General features: G+C 28.0%; 3 protein-coding genes across 8 annotated transcripts; 2 read left to right on the top strand and 1 right to left on the bottom strand.

Annotated features, from left to right (window-relative positions):
• The first annotated feature begins 2,232 nt into the window (after positions 1–2,232).
• LOC123268452 ((Lyso)-N-acylphosphatidylethanolamine lipase) lies at positions 2,233–7,030 on the top strand. 2 transcript variants are annotated; one of them, XM_044733505.1, is made up of 7 exons: positions 2,233–2,539; positions 3,815–3,891; positions 4,285–4,491; positions 4,979–5,308; positions 5,396–5,513; positions 5,595–5,781; positions 6,526–7,030. In XM_044733505.1, exons 1-7 carry the CDS (start codon positions 2,502–2,504, stop codon positions 6,799–6,801), a joined length of 1,233 nt encoding a protein of 410 aa, XP_044589440.1. In that variant the 5' UTR covers positions 2,233–2,501; the 3' UTR covers positions 6,802–7,030. The 2 variants fall into 2 exon arrangements, with proteins under 2 accessions (XP_044589440.1, XP_044589441.1); XM_044733506.1 differs by lacking the exon at positions 2,233–2,539 and adding an exon at positions 2,697–2,849.
• On the bottom strand, positions 6,467–11,214 carry LOC123268453. Of its 3 annotated transcripts, none has more exons than XM_044733508.1 (5): positions 11,139–11,214; positions 9,757–9,956; positions 9,007–9,652; positions 7,443–7,764; positions 6,467–6,797 (listed from the first exon to the last, which is right to left on the bottom strand). In XM_044733508.1, the coding sequence occupies exons 2-4, from the start codon at positions 9,903–9,905 to the stop codon at positions 7,447–7,449; spliced, it is 1,113 nt and encodes a 370-aa protein (XP_044589443.1). In that variant the 5' UTR covers positions 9,906–9,956; positions 11,139–11,214; the 3' UTR covers positions 6,467–6,797; positions 7,443–7,446. The 3 variants fall into 3 exon arrangements, with proteins under 3 accessions (XP_044589443.1, XP_044589442.1, XP_044589444.1); XM_044733507.1 differs by lacking the exon at positions 11,139–11,214 and adding an exon at positions 10,551–10,808; XM_044733509.1 differs by lacking the exon at positions 11,139–11,214 and adding an exon at positions 10,558–10,808 and having other exon boundaries at positions 9,757–9,959.
• LOC123268454 (putative nuclease HARBI1) lies at positions 10,930–16,881 on the top strand. Of its 3 annotated transcripts, XM_044733510.1 has the most exons (6): positions 10,948–11,790; positions 12,160–12,552; positions 14,593–14,643; positions 15,300–15,598; positions 16,030–16,211; positions 16,289–16,881. In XM_044733510.1, the coding sequence occupies exons 4-6, from the start codon at positions 15,307–15,309 to the stop codon at positions 16,601–16,603; spliced, it is 789 nt and encodes a 262-aa protein (XP_044589445.1). In that variant the 5' UTR covers positions 10,948–11,790; positions 12,160–12,552; positions 14,593–14,643; positions 15,300–15,306; the 3' UTR covers positions 16,604–16,881. The 3 variants fall into 3 exon arrangements, with proteins under 3 accessions (XP_044589448.1, XP_044589445.1, XP_044589447.1); XM_044733512.1 differs by lacking the exons at positions 10,948–11,790; positions 12,160–12,552 and adding an exon at positions 13,104–14,508; XM_044733513.1 differs by lacking the exons at positions 14,593–14,643; positions 15,300–15,598; positions 16,030–16,211; positions 16,289–16,881 and adding an exon at positions 13,562–14,580 and having other exon boundaries at positions 10,930–11,790; positions 12,160–12,169.
• The last annotated feature ends 617 nt before the right edge of the window (positions 16,882–17,498 follow it).

Here is a 17,498-nt window from a genome sequence, read left to right as displayed (position 1 = left end):
TATTTATTTTGTTGTTAAATTCAGTTGTAGTGCCTTGTTTTTTAGAGAACAAGAGACCGTTGAGTTTCCACACGTGTCTTTTATGGCTTTTCTTTTAAGGACTTGAAGTTGTCATGTGGCAAGGACACGTTCTGTGATTAATTTCCCATTCAGTGCATCAATTGAAGAATTAAGAACGCATGATTCACATATGAAAGATGTTGCAAAGTGCATTGAGAAGAGGCCAAAACTGGAATGTCGCGGCGTAAAAGGACCATCAGCATTATCATCTCTGCCGAATTTCGATATGGTTTGGAGTTTTCCGTTCGACAGTATGCATACGTGGGATTTAGGAGTAACAAAATTTTTGTGGGAATTGATACTAAAAGGCTTAAACAAAGACGAAAGATTAAGACTAGATGAAATGATAAATAATCTCAAACCACCTCGCACAGTTGGGACTCTTCCGAAAGCGTTTACTGACTTCAATAATTTTAAGGCTAAGGATTTTAATGCTTTATTATTATTTTATAGTATACCTATTGGATTGGATATATTTTGTGATGACATAATTTATCTTCTTGCACTGTTGTCAAAAAGTTTATTCATTTTATCACAGCACGAAATATCTGAAGATGAATTGAATGAGTGTGAAGAGATGTTGATAATATTTGTTGGTAGTTTTCAAAAATTTTTTGGGGAATCGAAAATGAGGTTTAACGTCCATTTATTGTTACATGCAGTTGATTCAGTACGTAAGAGTGGTCCAGTATGGGCCAATTATACATATCCTCATGAAGGTAATATTCATTTTTTAAAAATGCTTGTAAATGGTGCCAAAGGTGTTGATCTTCAAATAATTAAAAAATCAATAAATATTACCAAATTTAAATCAGAATTTCACGATAATAATAGAATTACTAATGAAAAAGTAAATATTTACTGTAAAAATCTTTTTTCTAATTCTAAAGAACCATTGATAGGAAATATGCATAATGGTGTTCTTTATAATGAATCTGACAATGTGAAATTTAATTCTACCTCAAATAGAAAATATTACGATAAATGCGTTTATAATAAGATTTTCTATAGTACAATGTTTTATAATAAAACTAATAAGTGGGATGATAGTTATATACAACTAAAATCTGGTGAATTTGCTCGAATCCTACAAATATTTTCGAGTGAAAATGACAATTTAATAAGTATTAAAGTAATAGATGCCAAGCAATTAAATATAAACGGTCTTGTAATGACTCACGTTTGGAAAATTGAAGCAAAACAAAATACAGTTTTTACAATATCTTTAGAAAATGTACTTCGTAAAGTTATTTATATTAAAGGCGAAAATTTTGATTTTATAACTGTACAGCCTAGTAACTATCACAATAACTGAAAGAATAAAAATTTTAAATTGTATATATAATTTTGTATGTTCAATTAATTTATGTAAATAATTTAACGTTAATTTGATTTTTCACTTTGCTACTAATCGAAAGAACTGTAATTAAAATTTGTTATAATTGAGTAATGTATAATTAAAATTTAATGAGCAATTTACATTTATTATAATTGTATAATTTATGATTAAAATATTATTTTATGTTTTTCTTATACTTATGTTAAAATTTTTTTAAAAAATGTATGTAAAATAAAAGATCTTCATTATAAATTTTATATTTGTACTTACTAGCAATAATATTTCTACTTTAATTCCACTTTTGTTATTTAAACATATTTCTGACATCAATTTTTATAGAATATGTTCAACACTTAAATTATTTTTAATTAATATTATTATAAATGATATAGATGAACAATTAAGATTAAGTTATTCTTGGTTTTTTTTTTAATTTCTATTTCAAATTTTTCAATCGCTTTAAAATATGAGATATTCAAAAACTTTTTTAAATTTAGATCATTTATAATTTGAATTCATGAGATACACAGAGAAAAATAGAAATCGTGGAATTAGCAGTCGATATAGAAGAATATTTCAAAATTGGTAAAAAATTTTTTTTTTCAGTCGTTACCAACGAGTCGGATAGAATCGAATTGAAACAAATAGAAAAACTGGCGTTTCAAAAGTTGGATTGAATCGAATAGAGACGAATAGAAAGTTCTATTCGATTCTATTCGATCCCGATTGTTGGGATATGAATCGGCAAGCCAGACAAAAACAGAATAACGCCACCTTTTATTTTTCTTGTGTGGTTCTACTATATTTTAATCAGCTGATTCTCCCAGTTTGATATCATATATATAGTCATAGTCGTACATTTATTATGTCGGAGTTATTGTGTGACTTCGTCATCGAAATCAATGGACTTGCCACTAAGTTAATTATAGCCGTTTACAATTAGCAGTCTACATTTGTAAAATAAACAAGACAGTATGTTATGATACGATGTATTACATATAAGTTATAAGACAGTTCAAATATTGTGCATTATTGAGTTAATGTTATCGCCATTAAACGAAAATATAACTTCTGTAATATATGTTTACAATTATATGAACTAATGGCAGACAATGAAATAGTAGAAATTAATCCCCGAAGGTCAGTTATATTTTAATTACTTAATCTTTATTTATAAGTACTAATTCCGTTTTTTTGGTTAAGTAAGTTTAAGCATATATTTTTCAAAGTCAATTATGTTACGTGTAAATTTAAACTATATTCCGGTATTAAACGCAATTATTTAATCCCTTTACTTTTTGTACTATTGTTCTATTTTGAAACTTGGCAGTTCGCGAATAACAAGGAAATGTTGCACCATTTGACGTAAAGTATCTAGAAAGAATTATACTGTAATTGTTTTTGCTGTTGACAAGTGATGAAAAATTAATTATTTGCTGAACGAATAACTGTAAGTAAACTATTTATGCAAGTTCATTCTATCAATGAACTCCAATTGCGCATAAACATTTTTTCATCATCTTAAGATTAAACAACAAGATTAAGCGTCAAAAAAATCTTATTGTCTGTGATTACAAAGTTAATCAAAGCTCAACATAATATTAATTTTCAAATATTATTTAAAAAACAAAAATAGTATATTACACACCTAGGGAAGTAAAGTAAGAAATGTCTCAGATTACATGTAATTGTTGGCCGAGGCGAAGCCGAGGTCAACAAACATGTGATCTGAGGCTTTCTTATTTACTTCCTGTGGAGTGTATACTATTTTTTTGCTCGACGAAGGCAGAAAGGGGCAACTTCGTTTAGCGCAGTGGGCCGAAAGTTGACGCTTTCTGCCCGTCGAACAAAAAAAAATTATTAAATCATGAAACAATGTAATAAAAATAAAAATTGTAATATCTATCTACAACGTTTTCATTACTTTTATTTGTCCATTTTATTTTTCAATCAAGAATTGATAAATATTCTTTATCTTAAAATACATTTCTTAACAAGTGAGATAAAATATAAGTTTTCTTTGTTTCAGATCTATTCAATTTTTAAAGGAGAATTTTTTTTAATTATTCTAGGAAACTGTTTGAACTGTTCGATTTCAGTTGAAACAACTATTCAAATTAAATAATTATTCTAAAATGAATTTTCCGTCACTTATTAAAATTACATCATTTCTTAGTAAAGGCAATTTTTGCGATAATCGAAAAATATCATTGAATTACGTTTATTAAAGCTTGAAATTTTTAGTTATGTTCTTTAACATGAATATCAATTTACGTAACTCATTTAATGAATTTTATTATTTTAAAATTATATTCGTTTAAAACTAACTCAAAAACAATGAACAAATTTTTTTCTAATATTAAATTCTAATTATTTTATTTCATGAATGCTGACAATTGATTTAAATATTTTCAGTTGGATTTGGGATTGGTTCAGCTGGTCAGGAAATTCTGCAACAATGTTGAGAGCAGCTGAAAAAAAAATACTTTCACGTAATCAAATTTTATTTAATAATAAATTACTTCAAATTCAAATCAAATAAAATAAAATAGTCATTGTTAATAAAAGTAAATACCGCAACTCGTAATTTGTGCATTCCTATTTTTGTAAAAAATATTGATTCTCATTTACATTTTTTTTATTTTTTACTAAATTTCTTTTTAAAAATGCTTTTAAATCGTATGGGTTCATCTTAATAATAAAGAAAAATCAGAAAAAAATTGTAAATACTATCCCTGATAAAAAAAAGTATTAAGACAAAGAAAAAAATATTGAAAAGTATTGGTTTTCTAGTCAATCCAATACTTTTTTCTTTGTTCCAATACTTTTTTTTTATTCAGGGATGCTGCATTAAAACACAAAAACAAAATTTTTTTTCTTTTCAGATTTAAAAAGTGCTTACCGAGGACTGTACGTCGACATTGGTGCTAATGTTGGTACAGCAGATAAAATTTGGACGATTTCACTCAATGAACAATCTCCTAAAACCCCTATTGTACTTCTTCATGGATTAGGAGCTGGAGTAGCGCTATGGTGCCTTAATCTTGATAGCCTTTCACAAGATAGACCAGTTTATGCAATAGATCTTTTAGGTATATTCATAATTACTTTATTAAATTTTATTAAATATTGTATCAGATCAACGTAATAATATACGATCAAATTTAATTGTAAAACCTCAATGTGACGCATGAATAAAATTCTTCATTTTAAATAGATAATAAACATAACTCCAATTATAAAAATCGCAAATTTACATATGGCTGTTGAGTGTATAAGTTCTGTTCATGATGAGTGGTAGGCAAGCCATTGAAAAAGTGTAAAAAAAATAGAAGCTAAGATAAATGATAAAGTTCATATCATAATGATGTTACTAACGTTACAAACAATTATTGCATTTTCATTTCGAATTTATATTTATTATCTACTTAAAATAAAGAATTACAATCATATTTTACTAATGGGTTACATAATTAAGTCCAATTTATACCCTGCGAAGCAGACGTGTATCAGCTAATATTAATATAAATTAGAACTTTATATTTAACGAAATTTTTAATTCTTATTTTGGTTTTATAGGATTCGGAAGAAGTAGTCGACCAAATTTTAGTAACGAGGCGCTAAAAGCTGAAACTCAACTAGTACGCTCAGTTGAAGAATGGAGAAGAGAAATGGAGTTAGATAAATTTGTTTTATTAGGACATTCTATGGGTGGTTTCCTCGCTGCCTCGTATGCAATACAATATCCGAATCGAGTACAACATCTTATTCTTGCTGATCCCTGGGGATTTCCAAAAAAACCAACCGATGCACACACGAGATACAATATACCTTTTTGGGTAAAAGCTATTGCGTTTATGGTGCAACCTCTCAATCCTCTGTGGGCAGTGCGATTTGCTGGTCCTTTTGGTAAAATTTTGTTACTAAATTTTCTATCATAAATTAAATACCCTAGCTGCATTTAATAATTTTTTTCTTTTTTCATTAAATTCTAAGGTCAGTGGCTTATAGAAACTACACGGCCAGACATTGTAAAAAAATATGTTCCAGTTCTTAAAGATGACGCAAATTCAATTTTCCAATATCTTCATCAGTGTAACACCCAAACACCCTCGTAGGTGAATTTTAATTCTTTTAATCTTGTTTCGTTTGAATATTTTTCTGACAAAAATTATTTTATGTTGACTAACTATAGCGGTGAAAGTGCATTTCATGCAATGATGGAAGGTTTCGGTTGGGCAAAAAATCCTATGATCGAACGAATTCATTTAATAGATGATGAAGTACCGATAACAATGATTTATGGTAGTCGATCTTGGGTAGACAATTCTGCAGGAGAAGCAATTAGACAAAAGCGAGAAAAGTCTTATGTAAATATTCAGGTAAAAATAACATTCATAACTCAACTTTATAATTGGTAATTTTAAGCAGATAAAAAATTTAATTTTCGATAATCGTGTGGAAGCAGGATCCAAGATATTTTTATATGTAATAATTATATTTTAATTTTTTTTCAAACATTCACATATTTGTTGGTTGAAAGTTCATTAAAAATAGAACTTTATTTTTTTAATTTTAAAAAAATAAAAAAAAACTGACTTTTTTTTTAAATTATTTGTTTTATACGTAAATCACGAAAAAATAAACTAGAAATCGGTAGACATCTTTGGACACGTTTTAGTAATGATTTTCTGTCGACATAAAACTTTTTAATATTAAAAGCTCTAAAAGTAATTGAAAAATTTATTTTTACAAATTTTCATGATTATTGCTTTCAATCATTTTACGTTTATGGAAAAAAGTTAAAAATTTCAATAGTAAAGCTTTTTTATACTCAAAAATATTCTCCATCTTTTTATTCTACAGCTATTTGAATGTATATAAATTTTCTTACCAATAAATTGCAATCCACATAAATTTATTATCACTAGAAAATCGAGCACGCTTCTGTTAAAATGGTTATTATCGACAGTTTAATTAATTTTTACAAATTTTATTCATTAATATTTAACCGTTGCCAAAGTGGTTACCATAGCAACGAAAAGCGACAACGATGAAAACGTCACATCAACTTTTTAATGAAGGATACTTTATTTTCAAAAAATAAATAAAATAATTTTTGACAGGTCATATCAGGTGCTGGTCATCATGTTTACGCCGATAAAAGTGAAATTTTCAACAAACACGTTCTTGAAGCGTGTGAGTTGAGTGACAACATACCCAAACTCACATCACAACATGTCAAACAGTCTTCAAAAATTTTTCCTCGAAAACTTGCTCCATTACCAATTGACTCCACAGATTCAAAATCCGAAAATGAAGATGACAGTCAGGACGAAACATTGCCAGGTCAAACATCAACTAATTTAGAACCTAAGACAATTCGCCCGAAAACAACCTAACAAAAAAAAAATTTATATTTTTTTTATAGAATCAATTTTTTTTTTTTTTATTAATTAATATTACCTTAACCAATATTGATCAGAATAATTATAATTATACTATGTTATTTGTATATTATTATTATTATTTATTCTCTTATCAAACGAAAATTGAATAAGGATTTTTCGTTTTTAAATAACGTAATTGATTATACAAAGTAATTAATAAATCTAATTTGTTTACAAATCAGTTTACACACATGTTACTTTTACAAATTAATAAGACTTTAAATTAATTGGATACGATGCATAGTATTAGTTATTGCACTTTTTTCTTAACATTGAACTATTCGAACTTGTTTTTAATTCATTTATACTTAACAAAAATATTTTGTACAAAGGAAATTAAACAAATATGGTCTGTTGATTGAATTTTATAGTTTCCACATTTCTCAATTAAACAATTAAATCATTTTAAGAACTTTTAGACGACTTTATAAAAGAATTTATCTATGATGACACTAAAAAGATAGAACATTTGGAGAGAAAACAATGTTTCTTTTATTCACATTGAATAATTTAAAATAAAAATAAAAATGAGCATCATCATCATAATTATTAATGGAGAAAAAACAAGTAATGCATAAGAAATAGGAACTTACGCATTTAATGTAATTCTTTTTCACTGGTATCATCGAAGCTATCAAAATTGAAGTATTCATTATCGTCAACTTGATCCTCTTCTGTATTCTCGTGAAAATCAATATCATCTTCATTGTAAGGATCCAAATTTAATTTTTTTGAGCGTTTTTCTTCAACACGTCTTTTTATTAAGAAATCATTAAAAGCTTGAATTTCTTCCTCTGTTCGTATTGTTTGAATACTTGATGGATTAAATGTATATACTTTTTCGGGTATATCGGTTGTTACATTTTCTAGCCTATTCTTTATTGCGTCTTTACTTTTATTTAGTGATTGCTTTATCTAAACAATAAAAATGAATAAATATTGGCTTTAATTCACATTTTATATAATAAAAAGCTCCGCTATCGCGAAGTATACTTAAATTATTATTGACATAATGAGGATTTCATCATAGATTAAGATACGTTTACGTAAAAATTTTTAAATTCGAAAATCAAAAGATGTTGAACCATTCAATAAAAGAAATTAAAGTAATAACAAGAAGCATCAAATAAACAAGTTAATATAAAGATTGCACCACATAAAATGCAATATACATATACACTAGGAATTTAAATTGCGCGCGCTTTAATCCTAACCAATAAGGAATCAGTAATCATTCTTTCGAGATTTTCGATACTAAACTAACTTCAGTTCAATCATCAATTTTATATAATAGGACTACTCACAAAAATTAAGAGAGCAAAAAAAAATCAAATTTTTTGGGGGTTTTTTAACAGACTTGAAGAAAAATGGTCGTACAGCAAATAAAAAAAAAGCAAATTATAGCTCCAAGTGTCTAGTTTTTGGATCTGAGTTTCAAAATTTTTTTTTTAAGTAATATCAAGAAAACGACCGAGAAAAAAATTTTCGAAATTTTTTTGGTTTTTCTTTTTAGTCTACGGATTTGGAAAAAATTTTTTCAACTTAACCTCTATATGGACCAGATAACTTATTTATTCAGCTTCAATTGGTTTTTTTGAAAACCTTGATACGACCATTTCTCGCTGAGATATCGGTGTTTGAATGGAAAAGGATAATTTTGTCTATGATTATCAATATCTCAGCAACCAATAATCGCACAGAAAATTCAAGATGGGTTTTAAAAACTTAAATAAATTCTCTACAAGGATTAGATATTAAATTTTTGAAAAAAAAATTTTTTTCAATCATTACATGAATTTGAAATAGCAACCAACAAAAGGCTTTTCGTAGTTTTTTGGAAAATCAAGCGCCTAATCAACAAGATCGCCAAAAACACTGATGTTAAGTTTGAAAAAGAATTTTTTTCAAAAAATTTCGAATTTTTTTTTAATTTAGCAAGTCACTGATGCAAAATTGAGAGAAAAATGAAAAAAAAAAAAATTTTGATTTTTTTTCTCGCTCCCTTAATTTTTGTGAGAAGTGTACCTTTAGATAAAGTTGAAATCAAAATGTCCTAAAATTTATTTTGAAAAAATTCTTAAAAATAAACCATTGAAATTTTATGTTTACAAAATTGAACTTTCGAATCTTGATAATAAAAACTAAATCAATACTTGCCTGAGTCATGATAATTCCTTGATTTAAGCCGAGTACATCAGATCGCATCGGTGGTAAGTCTACATCATACATTTCGTCATAACAGATTTCATCGCCAACATTTTCTTCATAACTATTTACATAAGAACTATCAATATTCAAGATTTTTTCACGAACTTCATCAGATAATTTGGTAAATAATGACAATTCAGGCGTAGGAGCTGTACGTACAGTTCGTACATAATCTTCACCATAGTCAGCATTCTCAAATACTTTTTCAAGCTGAGCCATAACTGTCCGTTGTTTATCTCTGACAAATTTTATTGGAGGAACGACACCAATAATTTTTAACTGAGATAGTTCGTGTCGTAATTTGTATGCAGTTCCATTTAATATGTCAGTTATTTGATCTAAATTACCTGTATTATATGAATACCATAGCACTCTTACTATTTGAAAATCATTGGATATTTTTACTTGAGTAATTTCAATTCCAAGTCCTACTACATCTGCTGCTACTTCTCCAGTAGTCATTATATCTGTTATGTACTTCATAAAAAGTTTATTTAAAACTTTTACTCGTCGAGTGACATGTGGACTCACTAATTTTTGCGCAGAGCTTGGAAGTGATGAAGCTATTTTTTCACTTTTCTCAGGATACCATTTTCTAGAAAATTTTTAATGATGATTGAAGTGTTAAAAATTTTTTTAACATTTTTCAATAACTTAACGGTTTGAATTTAAAAATATTTAGTATGTTATTCGACCTACCTTTTTGGTAATTCATTGGAAACTATTTTTCTCATGAATTTACCTTCTCTACGGGCGTAATTAAATGCTTTATTATTAACAGCAGTCGCATGAATATATCGATGAACACAGTAGCTCATTCGCGTAATATTCCTGCACATCAATGGCATTTTTACTTCGATTTTTGTACAGTAAAAATGCTATTGCTTCTCAATGATTTTCTGCAAAATAAAGAATAATTACATCGAGATGATTCTTTATCATTTTTGGTTTTATTCATCCACGTTCATGAGTTACCACATGTAAATAAAAATTTAAAAATTTTTTTCAAAGGATCAAAAAAATCCTGAATTTTTCAATAAACCAGAATATTTAAAAATATTTCAAGACATTTGAATAAATTAAAAAAATTTACAAATTAACTCAAAGTATTTTTAATGTTACTGGACGCTTAAGAAAATATTGAAAATGTTTAGGAAATTTCTGGAAAAGAATTCAACTCCCAAAAAATTATCAATGTCAGTTTCGTAACGAAAAAAAAATTATCCATACTCAACTAAGGAAATCGAAAATTGCATATGAAAAAAAAAAAAAAAATAATCATTACTATTATTGGAAACCTTGTCTGTTGTTTTCAATATTTTATTATGATAACCAAATCACAGATGAGTAATGAGTAAGGTTACTTCAAGTTACTGAACATTTTATGATGAAAAAAAAATTGGATTTAATACAGTTAGTTTATAATTTAGCATTAAATTTATATGTAATTTTGACAATCGTACATTTGAAATTAAACTTTTGAATAAACTTACTAAAATAATTTTAAAAAGGCTGAATGTCAACATGCGTTTGTGGAGACTAAAATATAAACTCTGTTTTTTTTTACTCTCATACAACAGATGCGACAAAATATTTCTAATAAAAGCAAATTGCCGCCATCTTTATAAAAGTATAATCGCTGTTTAAGCCCGTAAATCTCTTTTTTTATCCAGGAAAATTCAAATAAAAAAAAGCTCACTCAGCTGCCGCAATGAGAGTAGATTTCTCAAAATAACAAAAAAACTTACAGGATTTATAAAATGAATATAATAGTTAATTTTCATTAGATACTCATAGAATAGTAGGTAATTTTAGGTCTAGGAGGATGGAGTTACATGAAAATTGAACCTTATTTCACGAGCTTTCAAATGCAATTTATAGAAATTCGATAAGTTATTGCATTAAAAAGTTATTTCGAGAAGAATCTCCGAAAATTAGGCTCATCTTCAAACTTGACCTCAAGAATCGTCCAAGGAATAACTATGATGAGTTTCATTAGGATTTATTAAGAATTTATATGGAAGCGTCGTGATAAGCCGCGTCATATCGTATAATATAAAAGTATATATTTATATACATACATAAACTTCCTAACCATGTTTATTTACTGAATCAGCTGAACGAGCTAAGCCGAAAAATAGCAAAACTTTTTCAAAAATTCCATCATAAAGACAAATGTAATAGATTTTTACGAAATCTCTAAAATTAAAGGCCAGTTTTTGAAGGATAAAATTTTATACGAGATAAAAGTACTGTCAATATAATAAAAAAAATAAATAATTCAGCACAGTGATATTGCCTACGAGTAGTTCTCCCTGAACTCAGTCACTTATTTTGAATTAAAATAAATAAACATTAGCCACATGTCACAGAAATATTAACCTCCGTGACAACTTGCTGATTGTGAATAAATAAAATAAAATTAAATAATATTATTATAATTATTTCTTCTTTCACAATGAAGTATATTGTACGCGATTTATTATCATAGTTTATGAAGAACATTATTAATTTCGTTTTATATTCCGACGATGATTCGGATAATAATAACGATGATGATAATAATTTTGATATAATAGAACGACTAAGGCCAATCCCAATATTTCGTGTCCGTCATAATTATTTTGAAATCCTGAGTGAAAAACAATTTATAGACCGATTTCGGTTTTCCAAAAACTCTACGCTGCTTTTGCTACATCGATTAATTAGACATTTTGAATTATTTACAGAGAGGTAAACTATTAACATTATATTTTATTATTTTTCTGCCCTCCAGGCGGAAAGTGGCAACTTTCGGCCCGCTGCGCTAAACGAAATTGCCGCTTTCCGCCTCTGTCGGACAGAAAAATAGTATACAAACCTATGGCAGGAAAATAATAAATATCTCAGATCACATATATGTCGACCTCGGCTTCGCCTCGGGCAACATATATGTGTTCTGAGACATTTCTCATTTTCTTGCCACAGGTGTGTAATATACTATTTATATTTATTACTATGATTTATAGTTATTTTAGACTCAGATCAAGTATGGAAACTAGAATTATAATTATTATTAACAATAATCAAACATCACGAATAAAAAAGCAAATTCTTTTTCAGAAATAATGCAGTCCCTGGCGGATTCGTGGTCACGGTAAAATGATCGTGAAACGACGGTGAATATACCGTGAATTCACAGTGTCGACAAATGATCGTCGAATGACCGTCACTTGACTATCGAACGGCCGTCATTTGACAGTGAACGACGAGTATCATTGTGAAAGTTTTTCACTGTTACTTTATGATTTTTATTCTGTATAGTTATCATACTTCACTCTTCGAAAAACCAAATTTTTACTTGACTTCTCCGATTTTTTACCTAAGTAAAAATCGTAGATCATCGATCGATCGTCTGTCATTTGACAGTCATTCGAAAACATATAAATTGTCAAAAAACCGTAACTCGGTGGTAGATGCACAGTAGTCTGTGAGTGAAACGAGCGTATAATGTCGGTAAGTCAGGAATTTTTTACTAGTCAACAATGAAAAAGTGCTGATTATATTTTTTTTTTATTTTCATTTCATTAAAAATACTCAAAGTGTATAAAAAGATAGGTAAATGAGAAATTTTCAGTAAATAATCAGGATGAAAAATTTGAAAAAAATATTAAATTATTGTAATTTCGTTTATTTCAAAGTAAAATCATAAAAAATTAATCAGATTACAGGCAATCAACAGAGATCCATCATTTCAATACTTTTCAGAAGAGTTTATGGCTTACAAGTGTTGAATTTTTTTCATAGTCTTAAATGAGAAACCATAATACTTTTTGATTATGAAAAATATAATAATCAATATTGTTTTTTTTTTAGAGACGAAAACTTTAATTTCAAAATTACGGAAAAATTGTTTGTTATCAAGAAAAATTATTATGAGATATTTTTTTTTCAACAATTTCTTTTTCAGATCTTTTTTTATACAGTTAATAATTTCACCGTAATTTCGAAATCAAGATTTTCGTAATCATCAAAAATTTGAATCATTTATTACGATTATTATTTTGAAGTCATGGAAAAAATATAACTTTATTTAAGCTATTTTTATCTGTGCAATGAAAAAAAAATGACTTGGTTTGACACCTTATGATGTGACTGAATCAAACATTTCGTGCAGTGTCTTAGATAGCCTAGCTGGTAGAGTCTTGGGCGCGCGACCAAATGAATGGGGTTCGAGTCTCCATCTCGACGTTCATAAATATTTATTTTTATTTTATTTTCCGTGACAGTAGCGTAAAATCACCGTATTTCGACAGTATATTGAGCGTACAGTGTCGGTCATAACGTCGTAGATTCACTTGCGTATGCACCGTAAATATTCAATAAATTTATAGTAGACATCGTTCACAACGGTATCCGATGCTGACTGACAGATCACTCGGTAAGAACGAACTTTATACGGTGAAACGACTGTGAAACAACCGTCATTCGACCGTGCTTTCACCGTGTCGCCGAAACCGCCAGGGTTCGTCCTATGACACAACTACTAGTTACACTGCGCTTTTGTGCTACTGGAAATTTTTACATAACGATAGGAGACTTTGTTGGGATTTCTAAAAGCACAGTTTTTAAAATAATTCACAGCCTTTGCCGAACAATAGCTTCATGGCGGCATGAATTTATCTATTTTCCAAGAACTCCAAGAGAGTTGTTGGAAAATCAAGTTCAATTTTATCAAACGGCTCGATTTATCCAAGTTATTGGTTGTATTGATTGTAAACACGTTAAAGTTGGGTCTTTTGGTGGCAATGATGCTGAAATTTACCGGAATAGAAAAGGATCTTTTTCTATTAACGTGCAAGTTATATGTAATGCCCACTTGGAAATTATTGACATCGTAGCAAGGTGGCCAGGCTCAACTCATGATGCAACAATTTTTCTCAACTCCAGAATTCGTGATCTTTTTGAAAATAATCCATTTGGCGATGCTTTGCTTCTGGGTGATTCTGGATATCAAATTCATCTTATTTGTTAACTCCACTTCAAAATCTGCAGAGTGCTGCAGAACAACTATATAACGAATCTCAGATCAGAACTAGAAATTTTATAGAGCGAACATTCGGTGTTTGGTCTAGACAATTTGCGGTATCAAATGGAATGAGAATTAGGAAAAGTGATCGAGTTTTGAGAGTAATTGTAGCTACTGCTGTTTTATATAACATGCTGAGACGAGAAAAGCATCGAGCCCAATTAATAATTCTGGTCGAAGAATATCAAGTTGTTCCAGAAGTGCAAAATCCCGTAATTGGAAACGTTAACTTGCGACGAATTTTCATTGATGAATATTTTGAGGGGTATAAAAATATATATTATGCTAATACATAAACATAATCCTCTAAATTAAAATACATGAAAGTCTTGAAGTTAGTCAAAGGTCGAAACTCGCAAAAAACGGGCCACGATTCATTACTGGTAAAAATTTAGGCGCGCGCGTAGCGCGCTATTCAAATTTCTAGTCCATTTGAAATTTAATGAATAAATTTTTTTTAATTGCAGTTCAATTGGCAGAGATTGAAAATAATTTTATATTATTTCAATTACTTTATGGTAAGCTATTTTTGAATTATTTTATTTCTATTTTGTGTGTCTAAACATCTGACGTTCAATTAAAAAAAGAACAATCATTCATGTTGATTATTTTTGTTATTCATTGATTAATATACAAATTCGATAAGCAAGTTTTAACAACAAATTTACAAATAAATACATATTAAAATTATACTATCTGTCGAAATCAACGATCCAAAAAACGTTTGATAAGTAAAGAAGAAATTATAAATATCACATCAGAAACTCGGTAATAATTTAGTCGTTGTGCCTAACCTTTCTCTCAATTATCAATTATTATTGTTTTCAATTAAATTTTTATATAGAAATTTTTTTCTCACCTGAATTAAATAATTTAATTTATTATAAAAAATATATTCGTAATAAATTACGATAAATAGATTAAACTCAAGACTGACTTTTATATGTATTTCGCTTAAATGTAGTTTTTAATCTTTTGGCTTTTTTGAAAAAATAAAAAAAAAAATTCTCGGGCTGTATACAGTTTTAATTGTTTAACGTATTCGACTTTGATGAGTTTTTTTGAATAACAAGAAATAATTAAAAAAATTGTGGATTTTTTGTTCACTTTACTTTACGAAGTAACGAAAGAAGTAATTTATTTTACTAATTGAATTACGTAATTTTTTTTTAAGAATAAACATGGATAATTTAAAAAAACGAGAGGTAAACATCAATCGAACGACGAGAATGTGCTCAGACGAAAAACTATTATTAGTTCAGTTAGTTGATGCAAAAAAAACTGTCGTTGAGTGTAAGACAACTGATAAAGTTTCATTAAAAACAAAACTTGAGGCCTGGAATCAAATAAGTACCGAATTAAAAAAATCATTTCCTTTTCGATCTGCTGAAAGCCTGCAATTAGCTTGGAAAAATATGAAAACTGCAGCTAAGAAATATTCTAAAAAGTTGAAAGAACAAAGCATGGGAACCGGTGAATACACTTAAATATTAGTTTTAACTTCTTTCTATTTCCTTATCAATAACGGATAAATCGATCTACAGCCGATATGACATCATACCTAATAACCCTGTTTAAAATTTCTAATAGGATCCCATCATAAGCGACAAAAGCCACTTAGAAACCCATAAATTTTATTGGTTTCTAAGTGGCTTTTGTCGCTTTTGATGGGATCTTATTGGAGATTTTCAACAGGGAATTACATTCATATAATCACCGAAATCGAAAATGCATTGGCCTTCGTGTTTTACAACAATTATGAATAAATAAGTTAATTTATTATCAAAATAATTAATTTTAAGCTAATACACTGGAAAAGTTTTTGATTATTGATGTATATTGAACAGTAATAGAGTAAAAAAATTGAATCAAACAATATTTTATACATTTTTTCTTTCTTACAGGTGGAGGAGGGAAAATTATCTCAAGTGATCCAGTTTTTGATGCTGCTTTAAATGTTATGCATCATCTTACTGTGGAAGGATTACACAATGAATTCGATAATGATACTGAGTCTACAATTAATGATATTATTTATGACAATGACAAAGAAAACGATTGTGGATCCGAAAGTAATGTATTTGAGGTAAATATATACTATCATTTTGTCTATTCAAGTATGTATAGAGTTTTAAAACATACAAATCTGTATTTATTTTTTAGTATTTGGCGAGGAATAATCAAATCAATGATTGGAAAAAAGGAGGCCCGTCTAATTTAAAGTCAGCTATAAGTGCTCCGTTGAAAGTTAAAAATGGAACTCAAAATAAGCCAAACAGTAAATTTTCTGATGAAGAAATTTGTTTAAAACCTGAGGATGAACTTGCTTTACTATTATTACAAAAGGCGCATGAAAAACACAGATATGAGATTGAGTTATTGAAGTTGCAAATTAAAAAAGAATTTTTATTAATTCAAAAAATTAAAGGAAATAATATTGATTATCAGAGCGACGAAGATGATGAAGATCAAGTATAAATAATATTTCCAAAATTATTTTGCCTCACAGTATTTTCTTCATTAATTGTAATAACTGGACGTGGGAAAACTTGAAATTATATACTTTTATTTATAATGTTATCTTTATTAAGTTCATGTTGAAAAAAAAGTTGCAATGTTGATATTTTGCATATGAATAAAATTTTTGAATTTTGTAGTTCAACTGAATAGAAATTAATGGTCGTTTCTTCGCTGTCGATTTCATCGTTCAACTCTGTCATTACCTCTTATTGCCTATGACCTAATGTTTTTTGAATACATTATTATTTTGATTATTATTGGTATTTTCATCAAATTATGAAAATACGTTGTATTTATTATATATAAAACATTATTTATTGGCCTGGCTTTAACAAATCATTTTGTCTCCTTGATATCTACAACAGATTACTAGCGATTGAATGTTTGGTACAAGTATTAGATGAAAAATTTTGTTGAATTCGGACCCACTTGTTCAAAATTTTCTTATTCTTATCAAAACCAAAGCATCTAATCCAATCAATAATTAGTTTAATATTATCTGACGTATAAGTAGTTGAAAGGGTATTCATAAATTAAGCCATAGTTTTTAATACTTCTAACAGCAGTAACTCCAAAAACTACTTAACTTACAAATTAATAAAACTTCCTTCCTAAACATGCGACAAAACTCAACTAGTTTATCGAATTAGTAATCATATCATCGAGGACATTTTATTTTTCAATGGAATACTAAATTGGGTGTGCTTTTTGCGTTTAACATATATTTATTATTAATTTATAATTGTATTATTACTATAAAATAATTTAATTGACACAATAAGAGGTTATTATTATTTTTATGATATATTTATTTATTTTTATTTAAATAAATGACCAAATTTATGGAAAACTA

Source organism: Cotesia glomerata, linkage group LG7 (genome assembly GCF_020080835.1).
Source record: "Cotesia glomerata isolate CgM1 linkage group LG7, MPM_Cglom_v2.3, whole genome shotgun sequence".
NCBI classification, from domain to species: Eukaryota; Metazoa; Arthropoda; class Insecta; order Hymenoptera; family Braconidae; genus Cotesia; species Cotesia glomerata.
This window is presented reverse-complemented; position numbering and strand designations above follow the sequence as displayed.